Raw genomic sequence first — 22636 nt, 5'->3', positions numbered from 1 at the left:
AATTTGCCATGATGGATTTACATGGACAATCTAAGACCAGCTATGTCTATAACAACCCGACTACTCACGCACGGATGAAAACCATCCATTTGTTTAAGGGCATAAAACTGAAACTTTCCTCTGTTTTAAGTGCTTTCGTTAACATGCTTTTACAAGGAGCATCAACTTAAAAATTTTATTGTATAATTGTTGGACCACTGAATAACTGGATAATTGCAAGTCTCATGAAATCATGTCTTAATAAATTATTATTATCATTTTTTTAAATGTCTATGCTTGATTGCTACTTTGCCCACAAACATACACACACACACACACAGGTTTGTTTTTGTGAAAAGTGGGTTCATCCCATAGGTGTAATGGTTTTTATACTGTACAAACTGTATATTCTATGGCCCTACACCAACCCTACACCTAACCCTAACCCTCACAGGAAACTTTGTGCATTTTTACTTTCTCAAAAAAAAAAAAAAACTGATTCTGTATGATTTATAAGTGTTTAGAAAAATGGGGACATGGGTTATGTCCTCATAAGTCACCCTCTCCTTGTAATACCTGTGCATACCCATGTCATTATACAGAGTTGTGTCCTGAGATGTCACAAAAACAAGAGCACGCACACACACACGCACACACGCACACACACACACACACACACACACACACACACACACACACACACACACATATATATATATATATATATATATATATATATATATAGTGTCTCTGAAATGTTATTTACATATTGCATTTATATACATGAAAATCAATACAATAAACACATTTTCCACTCATATAACACAACTTACTCCTAAAAACTGAGGTTATGACATGCAATCCCTGGGTCGGTTTGCATTATTTAATTTATTTATTTTTGTAAAATAGCAGTACATGAAATTTTCTTTAGAACTTTTGAAATGTTTTTTTATTATAGAAAAGAACACCCAGGTCTAAATAATCTGTATTCATATGGCAAATGGTGGCTAAAAGACAAAACTACAAAGTGTAAAAAAAATAATAAAAAAAAAAATAAGGTTTTATATATATATATATATATATATATATATATATATATATATATATATATATATATATATATATATATATTGGCGTTGCTCGTCCAGTATAGGCTACTTTGTAGCACGATGGAAAGCAAAGCAACTGTGCGCTAGCTGGCTGTACTGAATCCTATCCATTGTTTCCAGGTCGTAGTGCAAACACATTCGCCTGGACTGGATTGTGGATTGTGGATTGTGGATTGGAGCAGTGATTGGAGGATATGTTGGGAATCAGAACTGGAGGAGGCTGGGAAACAAACAGGGAGTGTTGTGTGGACTAGAGGCCGCATCGATATCACAAAATGATCGAATAAACGGCGCGTTTGGCGGATTGTAATGCACACTCAGTGTGCAGGGAAACGGAATACGATATTTACCGCTGATCTTTACTAAAGACAAACCGCGTCAATCAAGTCCAGCATGCGGCATTCTTACGCGCTGATCTTGCATATGAATTGAACACAAACGTGTCCTGAGACTGAAATATCTGTGGCATCTCCTCTCGGTGATTCTGACTGGATTTGTGAAGACGAATGACATTAAGGCGTTAACTTAGTTCTTCATTCATGCACCGAGCCTATCGCACGGATACTCAAGAGAACCTGTCGGTCATTTTGGATTGATTTTAGTGACGATAAAGGACTCGTTTAATCACAAGTGATTCAACATCACAGGTGAGACGGCATGCGTTGATATAACAGTCCTACAATTTGTTACCAAAAACACCTTTAAATCACATGAATGGTTGTTTCTTCTTGCCACTATGGCCCTTATGGACTCATTCTTAAACTCTTAAAACACTTCTCACACTCTCATTTGGTTATTTAATTCGCTCAAAAGTCAGACTTGCGTAATTTCCACTGTACCGTTATGGGTAAATATCTTTTTACATGTCAATTCACCAATCATTATGTGAGGGGAAATACATTTAAACATTTTTTATTTATTTTTTTGGTAATAAAATGGCCGACTCTTTTATCTTGCTACAGCTAAGTCCACTGTAATACCTGCGACATTTGAATGTGTGTATTGTTTTCATGCAAGAAATATTGAAATAGTTTATAAACACTGTGACGTCAACAGGAAAGGATGATTGTGTGAAAATCGGTTATAAAAAATATTAGTCGGTCTTATTAAATACATAGGCTAAAAGTCAAACGAGAAACACAAAAACAACAAAACAAATCAAAATGATAAAGTTTGTATATTCCTAAAGACAAAGTTCAACCCTTAACATATTTCTTCCATTTATTTTTTAAGCCATTGCTACTAGTTTTATTGCATTCATTCGTGGGATTTTGAGTAATTGTGATTAACTTAGTTTCAGACCTTGTTGGTATCGTAGTTCTTTAAATGGTAAACCAGTCACCTGAAATAGGCCCATTGTTTCCTTAAGCTAGTCATATAATAATATTTACATTGATTTATCATAGTTTAATTATCCACAGTCTGATGTTGTCACCATAACGTTTTATCTGGAGTCAGGGGCTCTTCAAACGGTCAACTCGGAGGGGGCTTTGTTTTTTATTTATTTATTTAATTTTTTATTTTTTTTTAATGAATGTTTTACTGATTGAGTATTAAATTAATTTGAGGAGAGCTGAATTACACTCTTGCGTTACAGTGCACACTGGTCAAACCACATAACTGCAGATTTTTACATTATAGGTCATATACGATCGAACACTACTAAACAAAAAGATTTGTCAACCATTTTTTTATTGTCGATGATGTCGATAATATTGACTAATCATTTCAGTCCTTATTCAAAGCAAAAGATGGTTTGGATTAGGGCTGCACGATTATGAGAAAAATCATAAATGTCAATTATTCCCTTGAAATTGTAATTGCGATTATTAATAATTATAAATGATTATTTATCACAATTTACACTGAATGATGTTCGTACCATTGTTTGATGCAACTGCATTCTGTATTTTTATTAATATTTATAAATATGTTAAAAATATGAATGGTAATATAATGTTATACTACAACTAACATTGAAGTAACTGGAAAAAAACTTTAAGATAACAAGTATAAAGAAAAAAACGCATCTTAAGCAATTTAGAATAACATAAGTGGACTTTGAACGATTAATTGCCGCTTTCAACGATTACGTAATTTTGGCATCAATAATTGTAATCGCGATTAGAAACTCGATTAATTGTGCAGCCCTAGTTTGGATCTGTTTGGACTGGCAGTGCTTGAATTCATTTCGTTGATGTTTGCACAGCATATTCTGGCAGTTGAGTATTTGTTGTGATTTTGTTGATGAGAGATGGGCATAAATACATGACAATTTATTTAAAATACAAAATACTGTGTGGAAAAAAGTATTTAAATACAAATGCAAAATACTGTGGGGTAAATGTATAAAAAAATGTTTTTCAAAGTCTTTAAAATGCAATTATTAGTCTTTTTTATTATTATTATCATTTATTTATTTATTTTATTTTGTATTCCAAATACTGTATCTGTAATACTGCCCATCACTTGTTATCATTATACTTATGCTATCGCTAACACTAATTGTTGTATTTTTTCAGAGCAGTGCCATGCAACCCCTGTCCAAACAGCTGATGCCCACATAGAGGTGTCTGAGTAGACACCCTCTGGCTGCAGAGGATGCTGGGAATGTGTCGTGGGCGCAGGAAGTTTGTGGCTGCCTCCCTCGCCCTGATCTTTATCCCAGCCCTTACCTGGCTCTATCTGTCATCAGCAAATTTCACGGGTATACGACTACACATCACAGACGTATTTTCTGTCACTGAGGTCTCAAACTCAAATCTGATTCAGATGGGGGTGGGAGGAATTCTATATAAACATAATAAGAGGTTCTATGTTGTAACTGATGTTGACTTAGTTAAAACCAAGGTCAGATCTTACTATGCGAGTAGACACCATGTACTCTGCTGAGCGTGATTTATATGATACCTTTTCCACCACTTCACTGGCCCATTCAATGTCTTAGAATAAAACTACTGACTGTTGTAAAACCTGCCATAATAACAGAATGTACACATTTTGATACATTTGGTATTTGGAATCTGTCACCTAATAGGCATAGTTTAAGAGTTACATTTTTTTTTGGACTAAACCACCAAATTACAATGTCCATAACCTGTAGCCAGAATAGTTTGGCACAACTGTATTCCCATATACTATGTAAAAGGGCACCTATTTCCAGCTGGCATTTCCAACTTATATCATAATTCATCAGTTAAATTCTAGTCAAGTCTTAATGGAGTATGGTAGCATCAATCTTAATATTGTGTGAACTTGGCCCGGCTTATATTATATATTTATTTACCACACCCAGATAAAATGCTAGACCAATTTTCAGTCATTTTCTTCACTGATGTGTCTCTGCCCCATGGTCTATGGTCCGTTTTTGATCAAATGCATTCTTATTACCACAACTGGTGCTAATTTTGAAAGCTAAGACAGTGAATTTAATGATCAATTTTGACAACGAAGTTTGTTTTTAAATACTTCGGTGCGTATCAAAATTTTGATGGCTATCCAAGTAATCTACGTTGTTGCAACATGATATTCTGGTAGACTTGATAGACAGCATTTTTTTATACACTATGCAGTAGGGCTGCACGATATTGGGAAAAAATTACATTGCGATATTTTATTTTTCTGCGATATATATTGCGATATGAAATAAAAAAAATATTCTTACAAACAAACATGGGGTGAGCAAACTTACATTCTCATTTTAAATTATTTAAACATCGACACCATCGTGTCAATTGATTAATATGCGCGAGGGAGAGAGAGCAAGACAGCGCTCGTGTTGTTTGAAGACATTGAGCGTGCGGCCGGGGCTCGCTTTGCGCGCGCGCTCTCTCTCTCTCAGGCCGGTGACAGGTGCAATATAAATAGGCGTCGGCTCTATTTCTAGCATGCACGTGTTTTCCGCGGGGCTTGAGTTGCGCCTGAGACGCGCGTCTCATGCAGGCAGTCTGCAAGCTCTAACCTGTTAACATGGGAGCCGAATTAAAAACGGACACGCCACGCAGCTGAGACGCTTGCGCCACGCATCTAGTGTGTCGCCGGCCGCGCGCTCTCTCTCTCTCTCGCGCGCGCGCGCTCTTTGGCCCATACAGTTAATGAATAACGGATCAACTACGACAGCCTACATCGCACATCCTGCGATGTGACTATCGTGGATTTGTACATCGCGATATCGATGCTTAAACAACACATCGTGCAGCCCTACTATGCAGATTAATAAGCACACCGATATGTTGCTATCTACCATCAATCAGCTTATCAAAATAACAAATTGTACTGGTTTACATTACATAGTTACACCACAACATCATCCTCCGTGTAGCTGCATTTTCCATTCATTGTGTGAATTGTCATATTAAAGCATTAAAACCCCAGAGTATTTCAAAATGTCCGCAGGAAACTGACTTACTTGCAAATACATTCTCCCCTCATGTCTGTAGTTTATATCACTGGACCTTCAAACACAGGTGTTTTCATGCCATTACAAAATTGGGATAATGGGCATAAATCTAGCTGTGTCAATCAGATTATGCTTTAACCATTTTTGACCTAACTCGATAAAAGTGTAATGCATTTAAATGAGCACATGCACTTCTAGCTTAAGCATAATTGGTTGGAGAATGTGCATGTATACAGTGCAAATTTGTTATCCTTGTACCAACAGATGTTTGAATCCATTTGAAAAACATGCAAAAACAAACTCTAAAGTTGTTTGTTTGTTTAATTTTGTAAAAGAATGTGAATGATGATTTTTGTTTTCTAAAAATTTTTTGTGTTTTGTGCTGTAAAATATATCAATATAAACATGTTTGAGTTCATTCCGCCAGTCCTTGTACTTTTCTAGTTAGTAAAGTACTATAGGTCCACTGAAAAATTTATGTCTAAAATTTATGATTTACTCCAGTGGCTTTTAATGACTTTTGGCAGACAGTTAAATGTCTTTGCTGTCACTTTATTAACTGAATTAATCTGTAATCCCCTCATTAATGCTCATTGATGTTGAACAGCTCAAATAATGTCTTAAAGTTTCTTTCTCTAGGGGTCATTCTGAAGTGTTCTTGCAGTACATTCTTACCTGTCAACTCTCTATAATGTCAATAATATCAAATACACTCTAAAAAATCATTCGGTGCGATTGTACATACCACAAAACTTAAAAACCTGTATAACTTTAATTAAATCTCTCAGTATAATTTAAGTGGTTGTTGTAGTTGATCATTTACTGAAATAAATGCAACAAAAGAGATTAGCATTTAATTAACAAATAATATTTTTGGTACATTTTAATCAAAATATGTGAAAATGGAAAGGTTACACTAATCTGTTTCAAGAATTATAGCTCATTCTCTTTGAAAACAGTATTCTTCAATTGTAACTTGAACAACTCAAAAATTTGAGTGAGTTGCATGGATAAACCTCATGACCTGGAACAATTAACTGTATTTCTCCATCATGCATTGCTTTTGACTTAGGTGTATACATTTTGAAGTAAAGTGTTGGTGTATTATCACACAAGATTGATATATTGGGAGATTTCTTAGTGTTAAATATTTGTGTATTGGGGATTCTGTTATTTAGCATTTTTGAATTAAAGAACATTGTAGCCGGATCTACTTCTCTCTGTTTATGTCTATGAAGAATCACAAAGGTACTGGGTTACTCCGCCGCGGTATCCCTGAAGCAATCTAAAATAGTCCGAATATAAAAACTTATTATAGGTGCACCCTAGTGATTCAGGACAAGCTAAAAACACGGTTTGGAAAATGGATTCATGGTGTACTCGCTTATTATATACATTTTTCTACATTTTGAACACAAACAAAGTTACGGACCGCAGCTCTGATTGGTTGTTTCTTACCGGGAGCGATGGAGTTTCTGCAAATGGCAATAGGACCACTGGGAGGAGCCAGAGGAGCTTGATTTTTTCACAGATTATCTGTCTCATATTCTACTGTCAGGACATAATGACAGGTTTAATAAATATGTAAAAAATATATTTTTACAAAAGTTACTTACTGCAGCTTTAACGGGATTTGCGGTGTACTCAATTTTTTTTTTACTATTCTACTTTTTCAGATCTACAGATGCTGTATGTTTATTTTTTTATTTTTTTTGAAGACAGACAGACCTCTTGAAGTGCAATCATAAGTGGCTGTGGCTGTGATTTGCTGGACAGATGTTTAGTGATCCTCGACTGTCTGTGTGTTTTCCCCTCAGTCAAACTGTTGCCTCTGTCGCCGCTGGATCCTCAGTCATCCCTGCTGATCAGAGCAGCTGCTGAGCATCAGGATGTGGATCTGCAGCTACGAGATGTGGAAGAACGTAACCTTGCACTGCGGAGAGAGATTAGCCTACCACCCAGGGTTCCAACACATAGCAACAGTCGCCAAGGGAAACAGTTACACACCCATTCCACAGAAGAGGGTACAGGTGATAGTGAGGCTAAAAAAGGAGCAGCCTCAGGCAACAGCTCGGACTGTGTGCCTCAGCCGGTGGTGAACAAATGTGAGGTTAGTATCCTTCCACTGAACAGATTCACTCATGATCAAGACTCTAATCAAGTCAAGTCACCTTTATTTATATAGCACTTTAAACAAAATACATTGCGTCAAAGCAACTGAAAAACATTCATTAGGAAAACAGTGTGTCAATAATGCAATAATGCACTCTAACCCTGACATCCTCCGATTCCTCAGATCAGATGATTTGTTGAGGAGAGATGTGCTGTTACTTAACTTAGTGATCAGCAAGGCTATTGTAGATTTGCTTTTTTAAATTAGTTTTTATTTTAATACCGTTTTCAATTTTGCTTTAAATTTAAGTTTAGTTTTAGTTAGTTTCATGAATGTTTTGTTAGTTTTAATTTAGGTTATATTTTGCCAACACATTTTTTTAGTTTTTCTTTTATTTAGTTTCAGTTATAGTTTTAGTAATTGTAGTTTAGCAGCTAACAGAACACTTCCAGTGTAGACCAAACTAATACATTTATTTTAAGCAAAATGTAATTTTTGCACAGTTTACAGTTAACTCTTGATAAAAATAACAAGGGTTTGAGATGCAAAAAAACCCCAAACAAATGCACCTTTTTTGTGGAATTTTTCCCCTTAATTTCAACACCACAAAGTGTATTACCATATTTTCCGGACTATAAGTCGCACTTTTTTTCATAGTTTGGCTGGTCCTGCGACTAGTCAGTCAGGTGCGACTTATTTATCAAAATTAATTTGACACAAACCAAGAGAAATGAACCAAGAGAAAACATTACCATCTAGAGGCCGCTAGAGGGCGCTCTATGCTGCTCAGTGCTCCTGTAGTCTACACTGAAGACATAGAGCGCCCTCTCGCGGCTGTAGACGGTTATGTTTTCTCTTAGTTCTTGGTTCTAAATAAATCCGTCTTATAGTCCAGTGCGACTTGTGTTTTTTTTCTTCGTCATGACGTATTTTTGGACTGGTGCGACTTATAGTCCGAAAAATACGGTATCCAGCGTGACAATGCATTTGCTTTTTCCTGTTTCGGAATTAAATTCGAAATAGTCCCAAACAGGACTCTGTCGTTTCCTACCCGCGCCATCATTCTTGTCTGTCGTATTTATCAGTTAAGGATGTTGCTTTCAGCCTCAGCTAAACTCACTTGCATAAAGCGCCATCTACAGGTAAATTTATTATAAAGCCTATTTGGTTTTAAACTAAACCACGTCAGATTTTCCGCCACGGGATGAGAGCTTATTGATTACGAAAACAAATACTTATTTTTGATAATTATTATTTTATTTCAGTTAGTTTTTCAATAACTGTTGCTAGTTTAGTTTTAGTTTTTCATTTATTATCGAAATATAATAAATGCTATCCCCCCTCAGTAGCAATCGGAAAGGTGACGGGGGCACAGGGACCGAAGCGGCCGGCACTGAATGCATCAATGCTGCTTCAAACTGTTCTAATTGCTATTTGTCTTTCTCATCACAGACAATTCATATCGCCATTGTGTGTGCGGGGTACAATGCGAGCAGAGATGTTGTCACTTTGGTCAAGTCAGTTCTGTTTCACAGGTAAATTTAAGTCTATGTCTGTCCACATTCACAGGATATTCACTGGTCCCTACAGTGAGTGAGCACAGATTTTGAACATAGCTCGAGTGTCCCCATGCTTTGTAATTGTTATTAATTAGACTGAAATTTATTTTATTCTTCAATGCAGTAGGGGTGTAATGGTATGCAAAAATCACGGTTCGGTACGTACCTCATTTTTAAAGTCACGGTTCGGTTAATTTTCGGTACAGTAAGCGAAAGAAATGCAAACATTAAACTGCAGGTTGTTTATTACTATAAACATTTTTTAACAATTTGTTTACACTTCTTTTAAATACTCTTTAATAAAATATATATAAAATAAAAAAAGAATAAGAAATAAAACACTCTCTCAAACCAATATCATATAATAAAATATAATTAAAATTTCAAATAAATAACTATGGTTACAGTGCAGCATTACCAATCCCCGCTTATATTTAAAAAAAAAATACTTTTTTCCAAAGTGTAAAGTGCAGCATCAACAGTTTCCGTTTTTAGACCTGCTCAGATTTCGTTATTGCGTTGGCCCAATCAGAATTGATTGTTTAAATGCCTACGGGAGCTGCGTTTGAATTACAATCGTTTTTTTCCTAGTTGTAGTGATGTTCACACTCGCGTGATGCCTTTTGAAAACCTTAGGCCGGTGACACACTGGCATATTGCACCTGTCAAACATAGTCTATTTTGCTGTCAATACTGTTGATGGTGTCCTTTATCAGTAGGCTTTATATTTATGCTCAACATGAAGTAGATGTTGTTGTCGTGAAGACAAGATCCTGGTCTGTCGGCGGCCTCCCTCTATGTCACCTACAGTAGCAGCAAGTCAGGCATGATTCTGGTGTGTAAAGACACAGAAAACGCGAAGCAGCCGTCACGCAACTGATACACAGCAGAAACGCAGGCTCACGCCACGCAGCCAGTGTGTCACCGGCCTTAGAATCAGCTGCAGGGCGGGATTTGCGCTGAACGCGGAGACTTCCGCCACTTAATATGTTCGTGTGGAAACACGAAAATGTACCTATGTTCTGCACAAAAAATGTTGCATTCGGTCATTCGGTACACATGTGCACCATACCGAAAGCCCTGTACCGAAACGGTCCGGTACGAATACACGTACCTTTACACCCCTACAATGCAGTGTAACAAGTAGTAATGCTAGAATTAAGTTTCATCATCAGCTTTACTGGTATGCTGCTCTCTGCTTATACACCCTCCAGTAATGCAGTGTATGAAATTACTTTTCACTGTTTTATCACATGCAGTCAAATTGCTTTACTGTGTTGTTATGGCTGCTACCAGTATTACACTCATCTTAGTTGGTAAGGATAAAAGCAAGAGTTCAGCCAGCATTGACAATTTTATCTTTTATACCTAATGATATTTAAAACTAATGACCTTTTTTGCACAGAACGTGAATTTCTGAATGTCCTGGCTTTTTGTATGTAATAAAAAATAACAAATGAAAAGTGAATGCATGATATGAGAGTTTTCATTTTTGGGTGAACTAGTTCAATATTAAATGCCAGAAAACGTTTGTTCTCTTTATGTGTCAAGACGGAATCCTCTCCACTTCCATTTCATCACGGACTCCATCGCTCGGAAGATCCTGGCTGATCTCTTCCACACCTGGATGGTGCCAGCCGTTCATGTCAACTTTTATGACGCTGATGAGCTGAAGGTTTGTGGTTCGCTCAGTAGACCTCCACAGTGATGCTCAGTATTTAAGCAGAATTGAGGATGAAGTATTTTTCTCTATGCATTTTCTACGTAGGTTTTTTTTGTTTGTTTGTTTTTTTAAAATTCCAATTCCTTAACTAAACCAACCATTGCCAGTCGTACAAGGGAGTAATAGGCTCTGTCATGAAGGCAAATAATTAAACAATGCGTCAGACCAGTGTTAATATTTGCTTTTTCTAACAGTAATCTTCTTCCGCTTTGCTGGTGCTCTGTAATGTGCATATTTATACATCAACAATCAGAAAATCATTGTTTTTTTTTCTTTGTTGCAGTTTTTGATCATTTGCAATTGTCGTATTTGCTCTTTGCGTGTTTATCAGTCTGAGGTCTCTTGGATCCCTAACAAGCATTATTCCGGCATCTACGGCCTGATGAAGCTGGTGCTGACCAAGACCCTGCCCTCTGACCTGCAGAAGGTCATCGTCCTGGACACTGACATCACCTTTGCCACAGACATCGCTGAGCTGTGGGTCGTTTTCCACAAGTTCAAAGGTACTTTTGAATATTCTGTTTATTTGTCATTTGAATTGAATAATGCAATGTAAACCGTGTGCATCCCATAGAAATACTTGCCATAACAAGACAACCTTTTGTCAGTTAATTAACGTTCAATGAGGCACGTGTTTGCAGCTCAGATCAATAATGTCACAGATTATTCCACCAGACACTGACCGCAGCAACCTCAGTGATCAATGATTTCAGTAATGAACAGCCTGAAGCTCTCATGCCTGAAGCTTTATCAACAGAGCAATGGCCCATATCACCAGCCGAATGCAGGTGTTGGCCAACTCAACCGGCCTTTGACGTGAAATCCTGTTGCTTAGAAACAACGACACACTGTTGTTGAATAGATTTGATTACTGTTTTGAAGGACGGATGCTAGGAAAGCTAGAGATGTGCTCGTCTTATTAACCATTTGTTCTGATCTTCATGTCGTGTGGTGTGCTACTTTTTTTTTTTTTCTTTTCAAAACACCTTTCAAAGCTTTAAATGAACTGCACAGATTTTTGTCCACAGTTCACTAAAGCTTCCGATCAGTCGGTACAGACGCATTGATGTCGCTGTGGGGGTGTTTGTGCGTTTCAGGTCAGCAGGTTCTTGGTCTGGTGGAGAATCAGAGTGATTGGTACCTCGGGAACCTGTGGAAGAACCATCGCCCGTGGCCAGCGCTGGGCAGAGGCTTTAACACCGGTACGCCATGATTCTGATTATCCGGCTTATCTGAAGGGGAAGACCAGTTTTAAAAGAAATACTAAAGTTCCTGATGAATTAAATCATGTATTTGTGATTTTGAACAGGACAATGAGATTATTTTAGTGTTTAATTAGTGTAATGGCCAACAAAAGATGTTTGTGTTGAAGGGGTGATTCTACTGTTGTTGGATCGATTGAGGAAGCTAAAGTGGGAGCAGATGTGGCGGCTGACGGCAGAGAGAGAGCTCATGAGCATGCTGTCTACATCCCTCGCTGATCAGGTAAACACGTGAGCTCTGTTTTAATCTGACCTGCTGTCTACTTAGACAGGAGAGCATAATGTATTGTGCTAGGGACATTGTCTGTCATGAGAAGCACATGGGAGACTAGGGCTGCGAAAACAAATCGAATGCGATTTTCATGTGCATCTCGACAGTAAAGGTGCTCCTGTAATTAGAAGTATAACTCCAGCACGTGCTTTAAGATCAGGGTTGCCAGGTTTTCAAAACAAAACCTGCACAATTGCTTCTCAAAACTAGCCCAATTACATTTCTTTGCGGGCGATAAAATACACGTTTTTTTGGCGGGGTTCCCTTGGTAAAATTAGCATTTTAGGGACTAAATATCATGCTATTGTGATTGGGGTCGCTTCGACTCACGGATGTGAAAAACAACCGCAGACTTGGCAACACTGGTTGCCATTTACTACACAGAGCCGTAGTTTACCGACAATCTACACGAAATCGATTTCAAAATCGCAGGCGATTCTTTGTCGATTTTGAAAGCGATTTTATGTAGCTTGTCAGTAAACTACGGCTCTGTGTGGTAACTGCCGCTCCACCTGAACCAATGTTGCCAAGTCCACGGTTGTTTTTCATGTGTGCAACACACAATACCAATAGTGTGATATTTAGCCCCTAAACCCTGCCAAAAAAAACGTGTATTTTATCCCCAGGTCGCAATTTGTATCAGGGAACCCCCTGGAAACGCGATTGGGATAGATTTGGACTAGTTTTGAGAAGCAACTGGACAGGCTTTGTTGTGAAAATCTGGCAACCCTGATCTGAACACACGTGTTGGAGATATACTTCTAATTCCAGGAGCGTCTTTACTGATGAGATGCGCATGAAATCGCATTCGAAATTTTGCACAGCCCAATGGGAGACTCTAAAATTTGATGTTATTTGGTTGGTAAGCTAAACCTGAGACACCTACGAAAAATATGGAACACAAACATTAAAGGAACTTCATATCAAAATGCCAGCTGACAATATTTTGCCTGCAGGACATCTTCAATGCTGTGATCAAGCAAAACCCATTCCTGGTGCACCAGCTGCCCTGCTTTTGGAATGTTCAGCTGTCGGATCACACCCGCTCCGAAAAGTGCTACAAAGATGTGTCCGACCTCAAGGTGACATCACAGTGGAGACACAAAAGGGAGCTCACACTTATACTAGACGACAAACAACAATTTCTTCTGTAGCTGCCCCGTGTATATGTATATGTGTGCTTTATATGGAATTGTTACTTACAACACAAGCAGTTCAGTTTGAGACAGAGGTCAAGCAGGTTCCACATTTTCTGAACTTCTGCATCTGATTGTGCAGGTGATTCACTGGAACTCTCCGAAGAAACTGCGTGTGAAGAACAAACACGTGGAGTTCTTCAGGAATCTCTATCTGACGTTCCTGGAATATGACGGGAATCTGCTGAGGCGAGAGCTCTTCGGCTGTCCCAGCGAAACGGACCACAACTCAGAGAATGTGAGTTTCACCTCACTGTGCTTCATGTTGGTAACTGCTGCTTTTATTGTGTCAGAGGTCTGTATTTTTATGGGGTTTTTTTTTGCTCAGGGAGCATGATGGAATCATTTTTGTTTTCTTAATATCCCTGCAGCTCCAGAAGACCCTGTCTGAGCTGGATGAGGATGACCCATGTTATGAGTTTCGTCGGGAGCGCTTCACAGTCCACCGCACACATGTCTATTTCCTGCACTATGAGTACGAACCAGCCTTAGATAACACTGACGTGACACTCGTGGCCCAGCTGTCTATGGACAGGTAAAAAAACACTTACATTAACATTGACTTAAAGACACCAACAGCGCACAAATCACCTCACCAACAGATATTTAATACACTGTGCTAAAAAAGAGACTTTTATAAGGCACGTTAAATCAAGTTGATCCAAACTTCCTGGAGGATAATGTAATTTAAGAGCTTTCAAAGTAATAGCTGGGTTCATTTATAGAAGTTAAGCTTAATTGACAGCATTTGCAGCATAATGTTCATCGTCTGATCGCGCCTTTGCATTGACTTTGTATGTAATCTACTCGCGCAAATCGTTGAACTCGCGTTGAATCCATGATTTATCTTTCCGTCTGATTGATGGCCGTCAGCGGTTGGGTAGAAGACAACCACATCCCATCATGCCACGCGTCATCAAACCACGCGATTCTTATTGTTTTGGTAGTGCGCCCTCTAGTGGCAGGTCCTACAAACCTGTACCTTTAACCATTTTGTAATCATTAGATTTTTTTTACATCAGCGTATTTTGTGAAAGCAGAAAGATGTGTGTCGACCTATTGCATAAAATTGTATGTTACATGTTTTTGGTGAGTTACTGGACTGTTTCTTTGTTCCAGACTTCAGATGCTAGAGGCCATCTGTAAACACTGGGAAGGGCCCATCAGTCTGGCTCTCTACCTCTCAGACGCTGAAGCCCAGCAGTTCCTGCGATACTCTCAGGGCTCTGAGGTCCTGATGAGCAGGAGCAACGTGGGATACCATATAGTCTATAAAGAAGGCCAGTTCTACCCTGTTAACCTGCTGCGTAATGTTGCTATGGGGCAGGTCAACACACCCTACATGTTTCTGTCGGATATTGACTTTTTGCCCATGTATGGACTCTATGAGTACCTCAGGTGAGACGAAACCTACATTTAGAAGTGTAAAATTATGTCGGGGCAATTTTAGATTAATCTCACGTTTTAAATTCATATATTATCATTTTCATAGGAACTGAGTACATCCTGGTACTGTCACTGCCATTTTGGTGTTTTGCACAACAAATCACTCATTATAATTCAACAAAACGGGACAGTTTTCAAAATATTTTCTATTAAAGCAAATAAAATTTCAGTATTCAACTCGATGTGGGGCATTCTCAGATGCAATTATTATTTATTTATTATTTTTAAATCTTTTTTAAAAACGATCATACAATAAATCATATTTTTTCACTTAAAGCTGATGTAGGTAACTTTTGACGCTCTAGCGGTTAATAAACAGAACAGCTTGCGTCTTGCGGAAGAACATTGTAGCCGGAACTACTTCTCTCTGTTTATGTCTATGAAGAATCACAAAGGTACTGGGTTACTCCGCCGCGGTACCCCCGAAGCAATCTAAAATAGTCCGAATATAAACACTTATTATAGGTGTACACTAGTGATTCAGGACAAGCCAAAAACACGGTTTGGAAAATGGATTCATGGTGTACTCATTATATAAATATATTTGTAAATTTTGAAACACAAAAATTTGTTACTTTAATTTTATCTTACTGGGAGCGGTAAGAAACAACCAATCAGAGCTGCGGTCCGTAAACTTTTTTTGTGTTCAAAGTATAAAAAAATGTATATAATAAGCGAGTACACCATGAATCCATTTGCCAAACCGTGTTTTTAGCTTGTCCTGAACCACTAGGGTAAAACTATAATAAGTGTTTATTATATGTGTGTGGGGGGGGGGGGGGGTAATTCTTCAATCGTACACAGATCTGTGTCTGAAAACAAACTCTGGAGTGCATGTTTGCTTCAAACAAAGTGAAGATAGATACTAAGTGAATACTGTTGTATCTGATTAAAGCTGATCGCAAAACTCATTTTGCTCAGAAATCATAAGAAATACAAAAGTGAAAACCCATATACTGTATATTAAAGGAGGTTGTTGTTTTTTTTTGCCAGCAAAATGTTCTTAGGTTGTGAATGTGATTTGTACAAGAGTACGATCCATTACAGTCCACTCTACAAACAATCCATCTTGTTTCTGTCTCAGGAAATCGGTTGTTCTGCTGGATATGGGGAACACTAAAAAGGCTCTTGTGGTTCCAGCATTTGAAACCCTGCGCTATCGGCTGTCCTTTCCCAAATCAAAAGCAGAGCTCCTGTCACAACTCGACATGGGCACTCTGTTCACATTCAGGTGATTAATCTAAGAAGAACGAAAAACTGATGAAAAATAATGGCAGATGAGATTTTCTCAGATGTGACTGAAGCATTCATGATTCTTTTAAATCAGTTAATATCAATTGTACCAACCAACCAATCACAAACTTATCTAAATATATATATTTCATAGTTTATTTAGTGGATTCTTCACAGTTTTACAATGACTTAATAAAGTCAATATCGACTTAATAAAGTTAAGTAATTTGCTTGTCCATAGATATCATGTTTGGACAAAGGGTCACGCTCCAACAGACTTTGCCAAATGGAGAACTGCTACAACACCATACCGAGTTCAGTGGGAGGCCGACTTTGAGCCGTATGTGATGGTCAGACGAGAAAGCCCAGAGTATGACCGGCGCTTTGTGGGGTTCGGGTGGAATAAAGTAGCTCACATAATGGAGCTGGACGCTCAGGTAACACTTACATTCACCCAAAAATGACAATTTGCTTACCGTCAGGCAAACCAAGAAAGTAGATGAGCTTTTGCATCACTTGCTCAACAATGGATCCTCTGCAGTAAATGGGTGCCGTCAGAATGAGAGTCCAAACAGCTGATAAAAAACATCACAACACTCCACAAGTAATTCACATGACCCAAGTTCATCAATTGATGTCTTTTATGCATTTTTGCAATAAACACATCCATCAAGACATTTTTAACTTCAAATCATTGTCTCAGTCTAAAATATATGGCACAAAACGTCATTAGACGTTGATATTTGGATAAATTTCGGTTGCGACGTCGGGTGACCAAAATTCAAAGTAAATTCAACGTCTGATGTCAGTGTTAAATTGATGTCCAATACCGATGTCGACTGACGTTGATATTTTGTTCTTTTTAGATTGTGTTTTATGGATTTGTTTCTTACAAACATACAGCTTTTCACTTTACAAGATGTTAATGATAGATCTGTTAATTGAAATATTTGAAACGTGAGGATTATTGTGAGGTTTTTATTAGCATTTGGAATTTCATGCAGCGAATCCATTGGTAACCAAGTGTCATTACATAATGGGTAATTTTTCCAAATCTCTTCCGATGAAGACAAAAATCATTTACCTCTCAGATGGCTTGAGGGTAAGCACATTTACAAAATAAATTTAAATTTTTTTCATTAACTGTTCCTTAAATGAACCTTTTCACAGATTGCCATGATGCATTTTGACAGTTATTAACAATCTAAATCCCTTTTTGGTTTCGTTTCTGGTCTTATTTTCTGGAAATGACCTGATCTGTCGGCATGCAAATGTTGTTTTTCGTGTATTTTCAGGAGTACGAGTTTGTGGTTCTGCCCAACGCCTACATGATCCACATGCCCCACGCGCCCAGTTTCGACATCACCAAGTTTCGCTCGAATAAACAGTACCGCGCTTGTCTGAAGACGCTGAAGGAGGAGTTTCAGCAGAATATGTCTCGGCGTTATGGTTTCGCCGCGCTCAAATACATGACAGTGGATAACAACAGCTAGCCGAGCACATTGTTCAGTGAACCGATAAAATAACCAATAAAATAAGCTGATCAAGGAGTGCTGTGTGACAGCACCTTTATGGATGTGTTCAGTGAAACTGAGATTGCAGGGTCATTAGGAGACACGGCTCGTGATCATCCATTCATTCAGGGATCCGATAAGACGTTTATCAGTGGTGTTTGACAGAGGTGCCGAGAAATAAACTGATTAGAAGTCATTGATGAACTTTTGTGAGAAGGAAAGCAGATCCTATGAAGGACAACAGCACTGATGCACTTCAGATTAAAGCCTTGAATCTGTCTATCTTTCCGCCTTTCTAACTATTCGCTTGCCTGTCTGTCAGTCTTTTTGTTTCTCTCTGCCTCTGCTTCTAACCATCCATCTGTATGTCTGCCTGTCTATATAGTACTTGTTTGTCTATTTAGCAATATGTCTGCATCTTTCTCTCTAAAAGTGTCTATTGATCTGTTTGTGTCAATCAATCTCATGTCATTCTGTCTAGTTGTCTCTGTCTAACAGTCTGTTTTGCTGTCTATCTAGCAGTATCTTGATTTCTACATCTGTTTGTTTAACAATCTGTCTATATCTCTAACAAACTGTCCATCTAACAATCTGTATGTCTCTGCCTCTCTAGCTGTCTATAAATCATTCGGTTTCATGTCTATATCTAACAGTCTTTCTATATTTTCAGTAATATTTTCATATTTTCTATCAGTCTATACCTTTCTGTCTATTGGACCATCTAACTGTCTCTCTATAGTGGATATAGAAAATAATCACATTTTTTTGCTTTGCCAATGGAAATGAAGGACACAGTTTTTGTTTAATCCAGCTGTATTTACTCAGTGCAGCTTGTAACATCCAATTGAAAGATATAATGCCAACATGTCCGAAAAAATGTAATAAACAAAAAAAAAACAAAAAAATACAATCAACGCATTGGAAAAAGTATTCTAAATACTTTTTCCCCACCTTCTAAAAATGATCTGTAAACTCAATCAAGTGTGGCTAATCACCTTCTCAAAGGCCCACAATGCCATTTGAATTTCAGCTGTGGTCATTTTGATTAGATCGGCATGAAAAGAGCTTTTACTGGAGCATTTCAGTCCTTGGTAGTGCAACTGAAGCAAACAATCATCTGACAAGGCACTGTCAAAAGAGCTCTGGTATAAATTTTTGGACAGACACACGTCAGGAGATGTATACAAAAAAACTTTAGCATTGCTACTGATCAAGAAAGGCAAAATGCAGTCAATACTGAGCTTTGCCAAAACACACCTAGAAGATTCTGAGGCCAATAGGGTGTTATGCTCAGATAAGACTGAAATTGAACTATTTGGTCTCATCAAATAAAACTGTATGTCTGGTGGAAATCCAACACCGCTCACCATCCGAATATCACTATTCCTCCAGTAAAGCATGGAGGTGTTATGGGAGTGTTCCTCTGCAGCAGGGACTGCAGCACTTGTCAGGATAGAAGGAACAATGGATGGGGCAAAATACCATCATATTCTTGAGAAAAATCTGCTTTCCTCTGTCAGAAAGATGTCAATGGGAAGAAGGTTCTGCAAGGCTGCAAATCAACAAATGTGATTATTTTAAAGAGGGTGAATCTTTTTCTATACCCACTGTATATCTCTCTCCTTGCGTTTCTGCTTGATATCTTTATCTAACACGGTCTATATCTCTAACAAACCCTGTTAAACTATATCGAAGCATTATCTATCTCTCTTCCATTCTGTCTGCCTATATCTTTAATAATGTCTATGTTTGTTCCATTATCTAACAATCTGACTATATCTCTTTACATCTGTTTGTATGCATCTCTCTCTCTCTCTGTCTCTTTCCCTCTGTCTAACAATATTATCTATCTCTTTTAACAGTCTCTGTCAAACAATCTGGCTAGATTTCTCTGTCTCTCTGTCTGCCTGTCTAACAATTCACCTGTATCTAACAAACTATCTCTTTATATCTGTCTGTCTTTCTTTATATCAACTATTTCTCCCACAGCCTGTCTTTTTGCTCTCTCGTTCTTCCTCTTGATTCAAGGTTTCTTTCTCTGTGTCGACAGATGTTATGTGTGGTGAAGCGATTTGGATGTGTGTTCATTCTCAGTGCAGATGTGAACAAATGTAATAAACAGGGATCTTCATTCATCGGACTGGCAATAATACGTGATGAGAGGCCAAAGTGAACACATCATTGACACATTAGAGACGGTTATTCAAGTGCTACTGACTGCATCACACTCCATACTAATAGACTTGCGCGCTTGATCACAGGCTTAATTAACAAAGACTCAGTCATGTACTTCATCATTTGTAAAAGACAGTGGAGTTGACGCTGATGCAGCGGCAGAACATGTCATGAGTGTGTTTCGTGGTCACTTTTTCTACACAGACGTTCAGCCAACATCAAGTCTGACTCAGGCTCTTGTTTTTACTGAATTATCAGCTGATTTTTTGCCACCCTGACAGCACACAAACTCAATGCTGCAGAGCCATCTATGTATTAGTTTTCATATGCCATATGTCTCTAAAACATTTCTTGTCTGGCATTCAGCAGTTTATCACATTTATGATTGTGAATCTTGGTGAATCAGATCTTTTCAAGATGTTTGACCACAATGTTTAGAACTTGATGCGTTCTTCAGTGTGTTTACTGCGGTATCAATGAAGTGCTTTTAATAGGCTACAGTCTGTGTTATGTGCATTACAGTATGCCATTTTTATTTTATTTTATTTATTTTGTGTTATTTTATTATTTGGAATGGACCATAGACCCGTTTTTTCCTATAGAGCCCCTAGTGGCAAAGCTGAGAACGCATTCGCACTTGCACTGCATCACCAGTTGCATTTTGACTAGTGCTGTCAAACGATTAATCGCGATTAATCGCATCCAAAATACAAGTTTTTATGTAATATATGTATGTGTGCTGTGTTTATTTATTATGTATATAGAAATAAAAACACACATACAGTATATGTATATGCATGTATATTTTATATATTTATATTTTAAATTACATATAAATATATGCATGTATAATATATACATGCATGTGTTTGTATTTATATATATATATATATATATATATATATATATATATATATATATATACACACACACATAATAAATGCAGTACACACTTATATATTATGCAAAAAAAAATACTTTTATTTCGGATGCGATTAATCGCGATTAATCATTTTACAGCACCAATTTTGACACATTTTAGAATAAGTGTTTGTGTTTACATACTGGGAGTAAGTTTTGGGCCTAATGCGAGCTGATAAAAAAAAATTGTCTCTGTATACAACGCAATGAATGTGTGCTGCTCATATTCAAGAGTTACAGGTCCATTAAAGCAGACCTGGACTAGTTGTCCTTTTTTGTTTTTTTATAACTTTAGTGACCGTTTTCTCAGGGGTGGGTTTATTTTTAAAGTCAGTTTCTATAAAGACATCAACTTTATAGTCTTAAGAAAGCTATTGAGACATTTTCACCAGTACTGTTCTGAAAAACAAAGTACAGAGGCATGTTGTCGCACTGTATGGAGTAATATGTCAGGCTGTTTAAATTCTTTTTCATCAGAATTTAAATCTTAAAGCATTTTGACACATACACATGCGCCTAAATCATAGAAAACAATGAATGTCATAATACTTTTCTTGTTCAACCTGTATTACAAAATGACAGTATTCTCTGTGACAACTAGCCCCAGTCTCCTGAATTTGCTAGGCAAAATAAAACCAGCAGATGAAGTTATTAATGGACAACATTTGTTGTGGCTGCTGCTGCTTTTTTTTTTTTTAAGTAAAATCTTCTAGCGCTGATATGTTCTGATGTGGATACAAGTTACTACTAATGTTCTGAGCGCTCGCTCAGATGGTTGTCGTGAAGCGGTGTCATTATTTGTCAGTATTTTCTGAGGTTGTGCTTGAGTGCTGATGTGCAGAGCTGTATGTGCACATGCTGATTGAAGTGTGTGTTGAATATGAATATAAACAGCCACATTTCCAGGATAACACTGATAAAACGGCTCATGAATTAAACATTGTAACATTGTGTCTTTGCAGCTTATTTTTCTGTCACACACATGATGTTACAATGCAAAATAATGGTTTTTTTTTTTTTTTTTTTTTTAAATGCAGCACACCGTTTGAATATTTCATACATTCACTGCATTTTCTTTATGTGTCTGGTAACCACTTAAAGCATAAATTGTTAAAAAAGAATTTGAAGTGTCATTCTCTGAATTAATGTGTCATCAGTTTATATATATAAAAAATAAAAGATTTCAAACAGCTGCCATTTTTTTCTTTGATATTTATTAAATTAGCATGCTAGTAAGGTCAGTGCCAAGAATATTAAATGTAACTGAACATCACATTAGAAAAATCTGTCAGCCAATTTGAAAACTAAATGTCACAACACTAGACTGTAAATTAGAATGAAAGTCTTCAGAAATACTATAAACTGTTCTAATTCATTTTAGAGAGAACGTGTTAAAGAAAACAGACAATTGAATAGAAGATAATGCAGTTGTCATGTGATAAAGGGACACTGTGGTTTAAATTATATATCAAAGAATACTTTAAGTATTTTAATTACCAGTTACTACTATTACTAGCAATAGGGATAACTAATTAAGTAATCATTTTATCAGGTTACGCTTTATTTTAAGGTGTCTTTGTAACATTGTATTTATACATTTAAGTTCTGAGTAATATTAATTAACTATATTATAGGGTTTAGGGTTAGGATTTGGCTTCGGGTTACTTGCATGTAATTATGCATAAGTCATTTTTATTATAATAGTAAGTACATGTAACGTGTAACAGGGACAACTT

At 37.3% G+C, this 22636-nt stretch overlaps 1 protein-coding gene across 1 annotated transcript; it reads left to right on the top strand.

Annotated features, from left to right (window-relative positions):
* The first annotated feature begins 1253 nt into the window (after positions 1-1253).
* LOC127972208 (xylosyl- and glucuronyltransferase LARGE1) lies at positions 1254-21838 on the top strand. Its single transcript, XM_052575556.1, has 15 exons — positions 1254-1735; positions 3611-3795; positions 7305-7597; positions 9053-9135; positions 10711-10834; positions 11214-11385; positions 11980-12084; positions 12255-12367; positions 13372-13497; positions 13694-13849; positions 13983-14146; positions 14731-15009; positions 16142-16288; positions 16532-16727; positions 17586-21838. The coding sequence occupies exons 2-15, from the start codon at positions 3690-3692 to the stop codon at positions 17781-17783; spliced, it is 2262 nt and encodes a 753-aa protein (XP_052431516.1). The 5' UTR covers positions 1254-1735; positions 3611-3689; the 3' UTR covers positions 17784-21838.
* Positions 21839-22636: the final 798 nt, after the last annotated feature.

The sequence above is a fragment of the Carassius gibelio genome, chromosome A4 (assembly GCF_023724105.1).
Source record: "Carassius gibelio isolate Cgi1373 ecotype wild population from Czech Republic chromosome A4, carGib1.2-hapl.c, whole genome shotgun sequence".
NCBI classification, from domain to species: domain Eukaryota; kingdom Metazoa; phylum Chordata; class Actinopteri; order Cypriniformes; family Cyprinidae; genus Carassius; species Carassius gibelio.
Note: the sequence above shows the minus strand (reverse complement) of the source record. Positions and strands in the feature narration are given on the sequence as shown.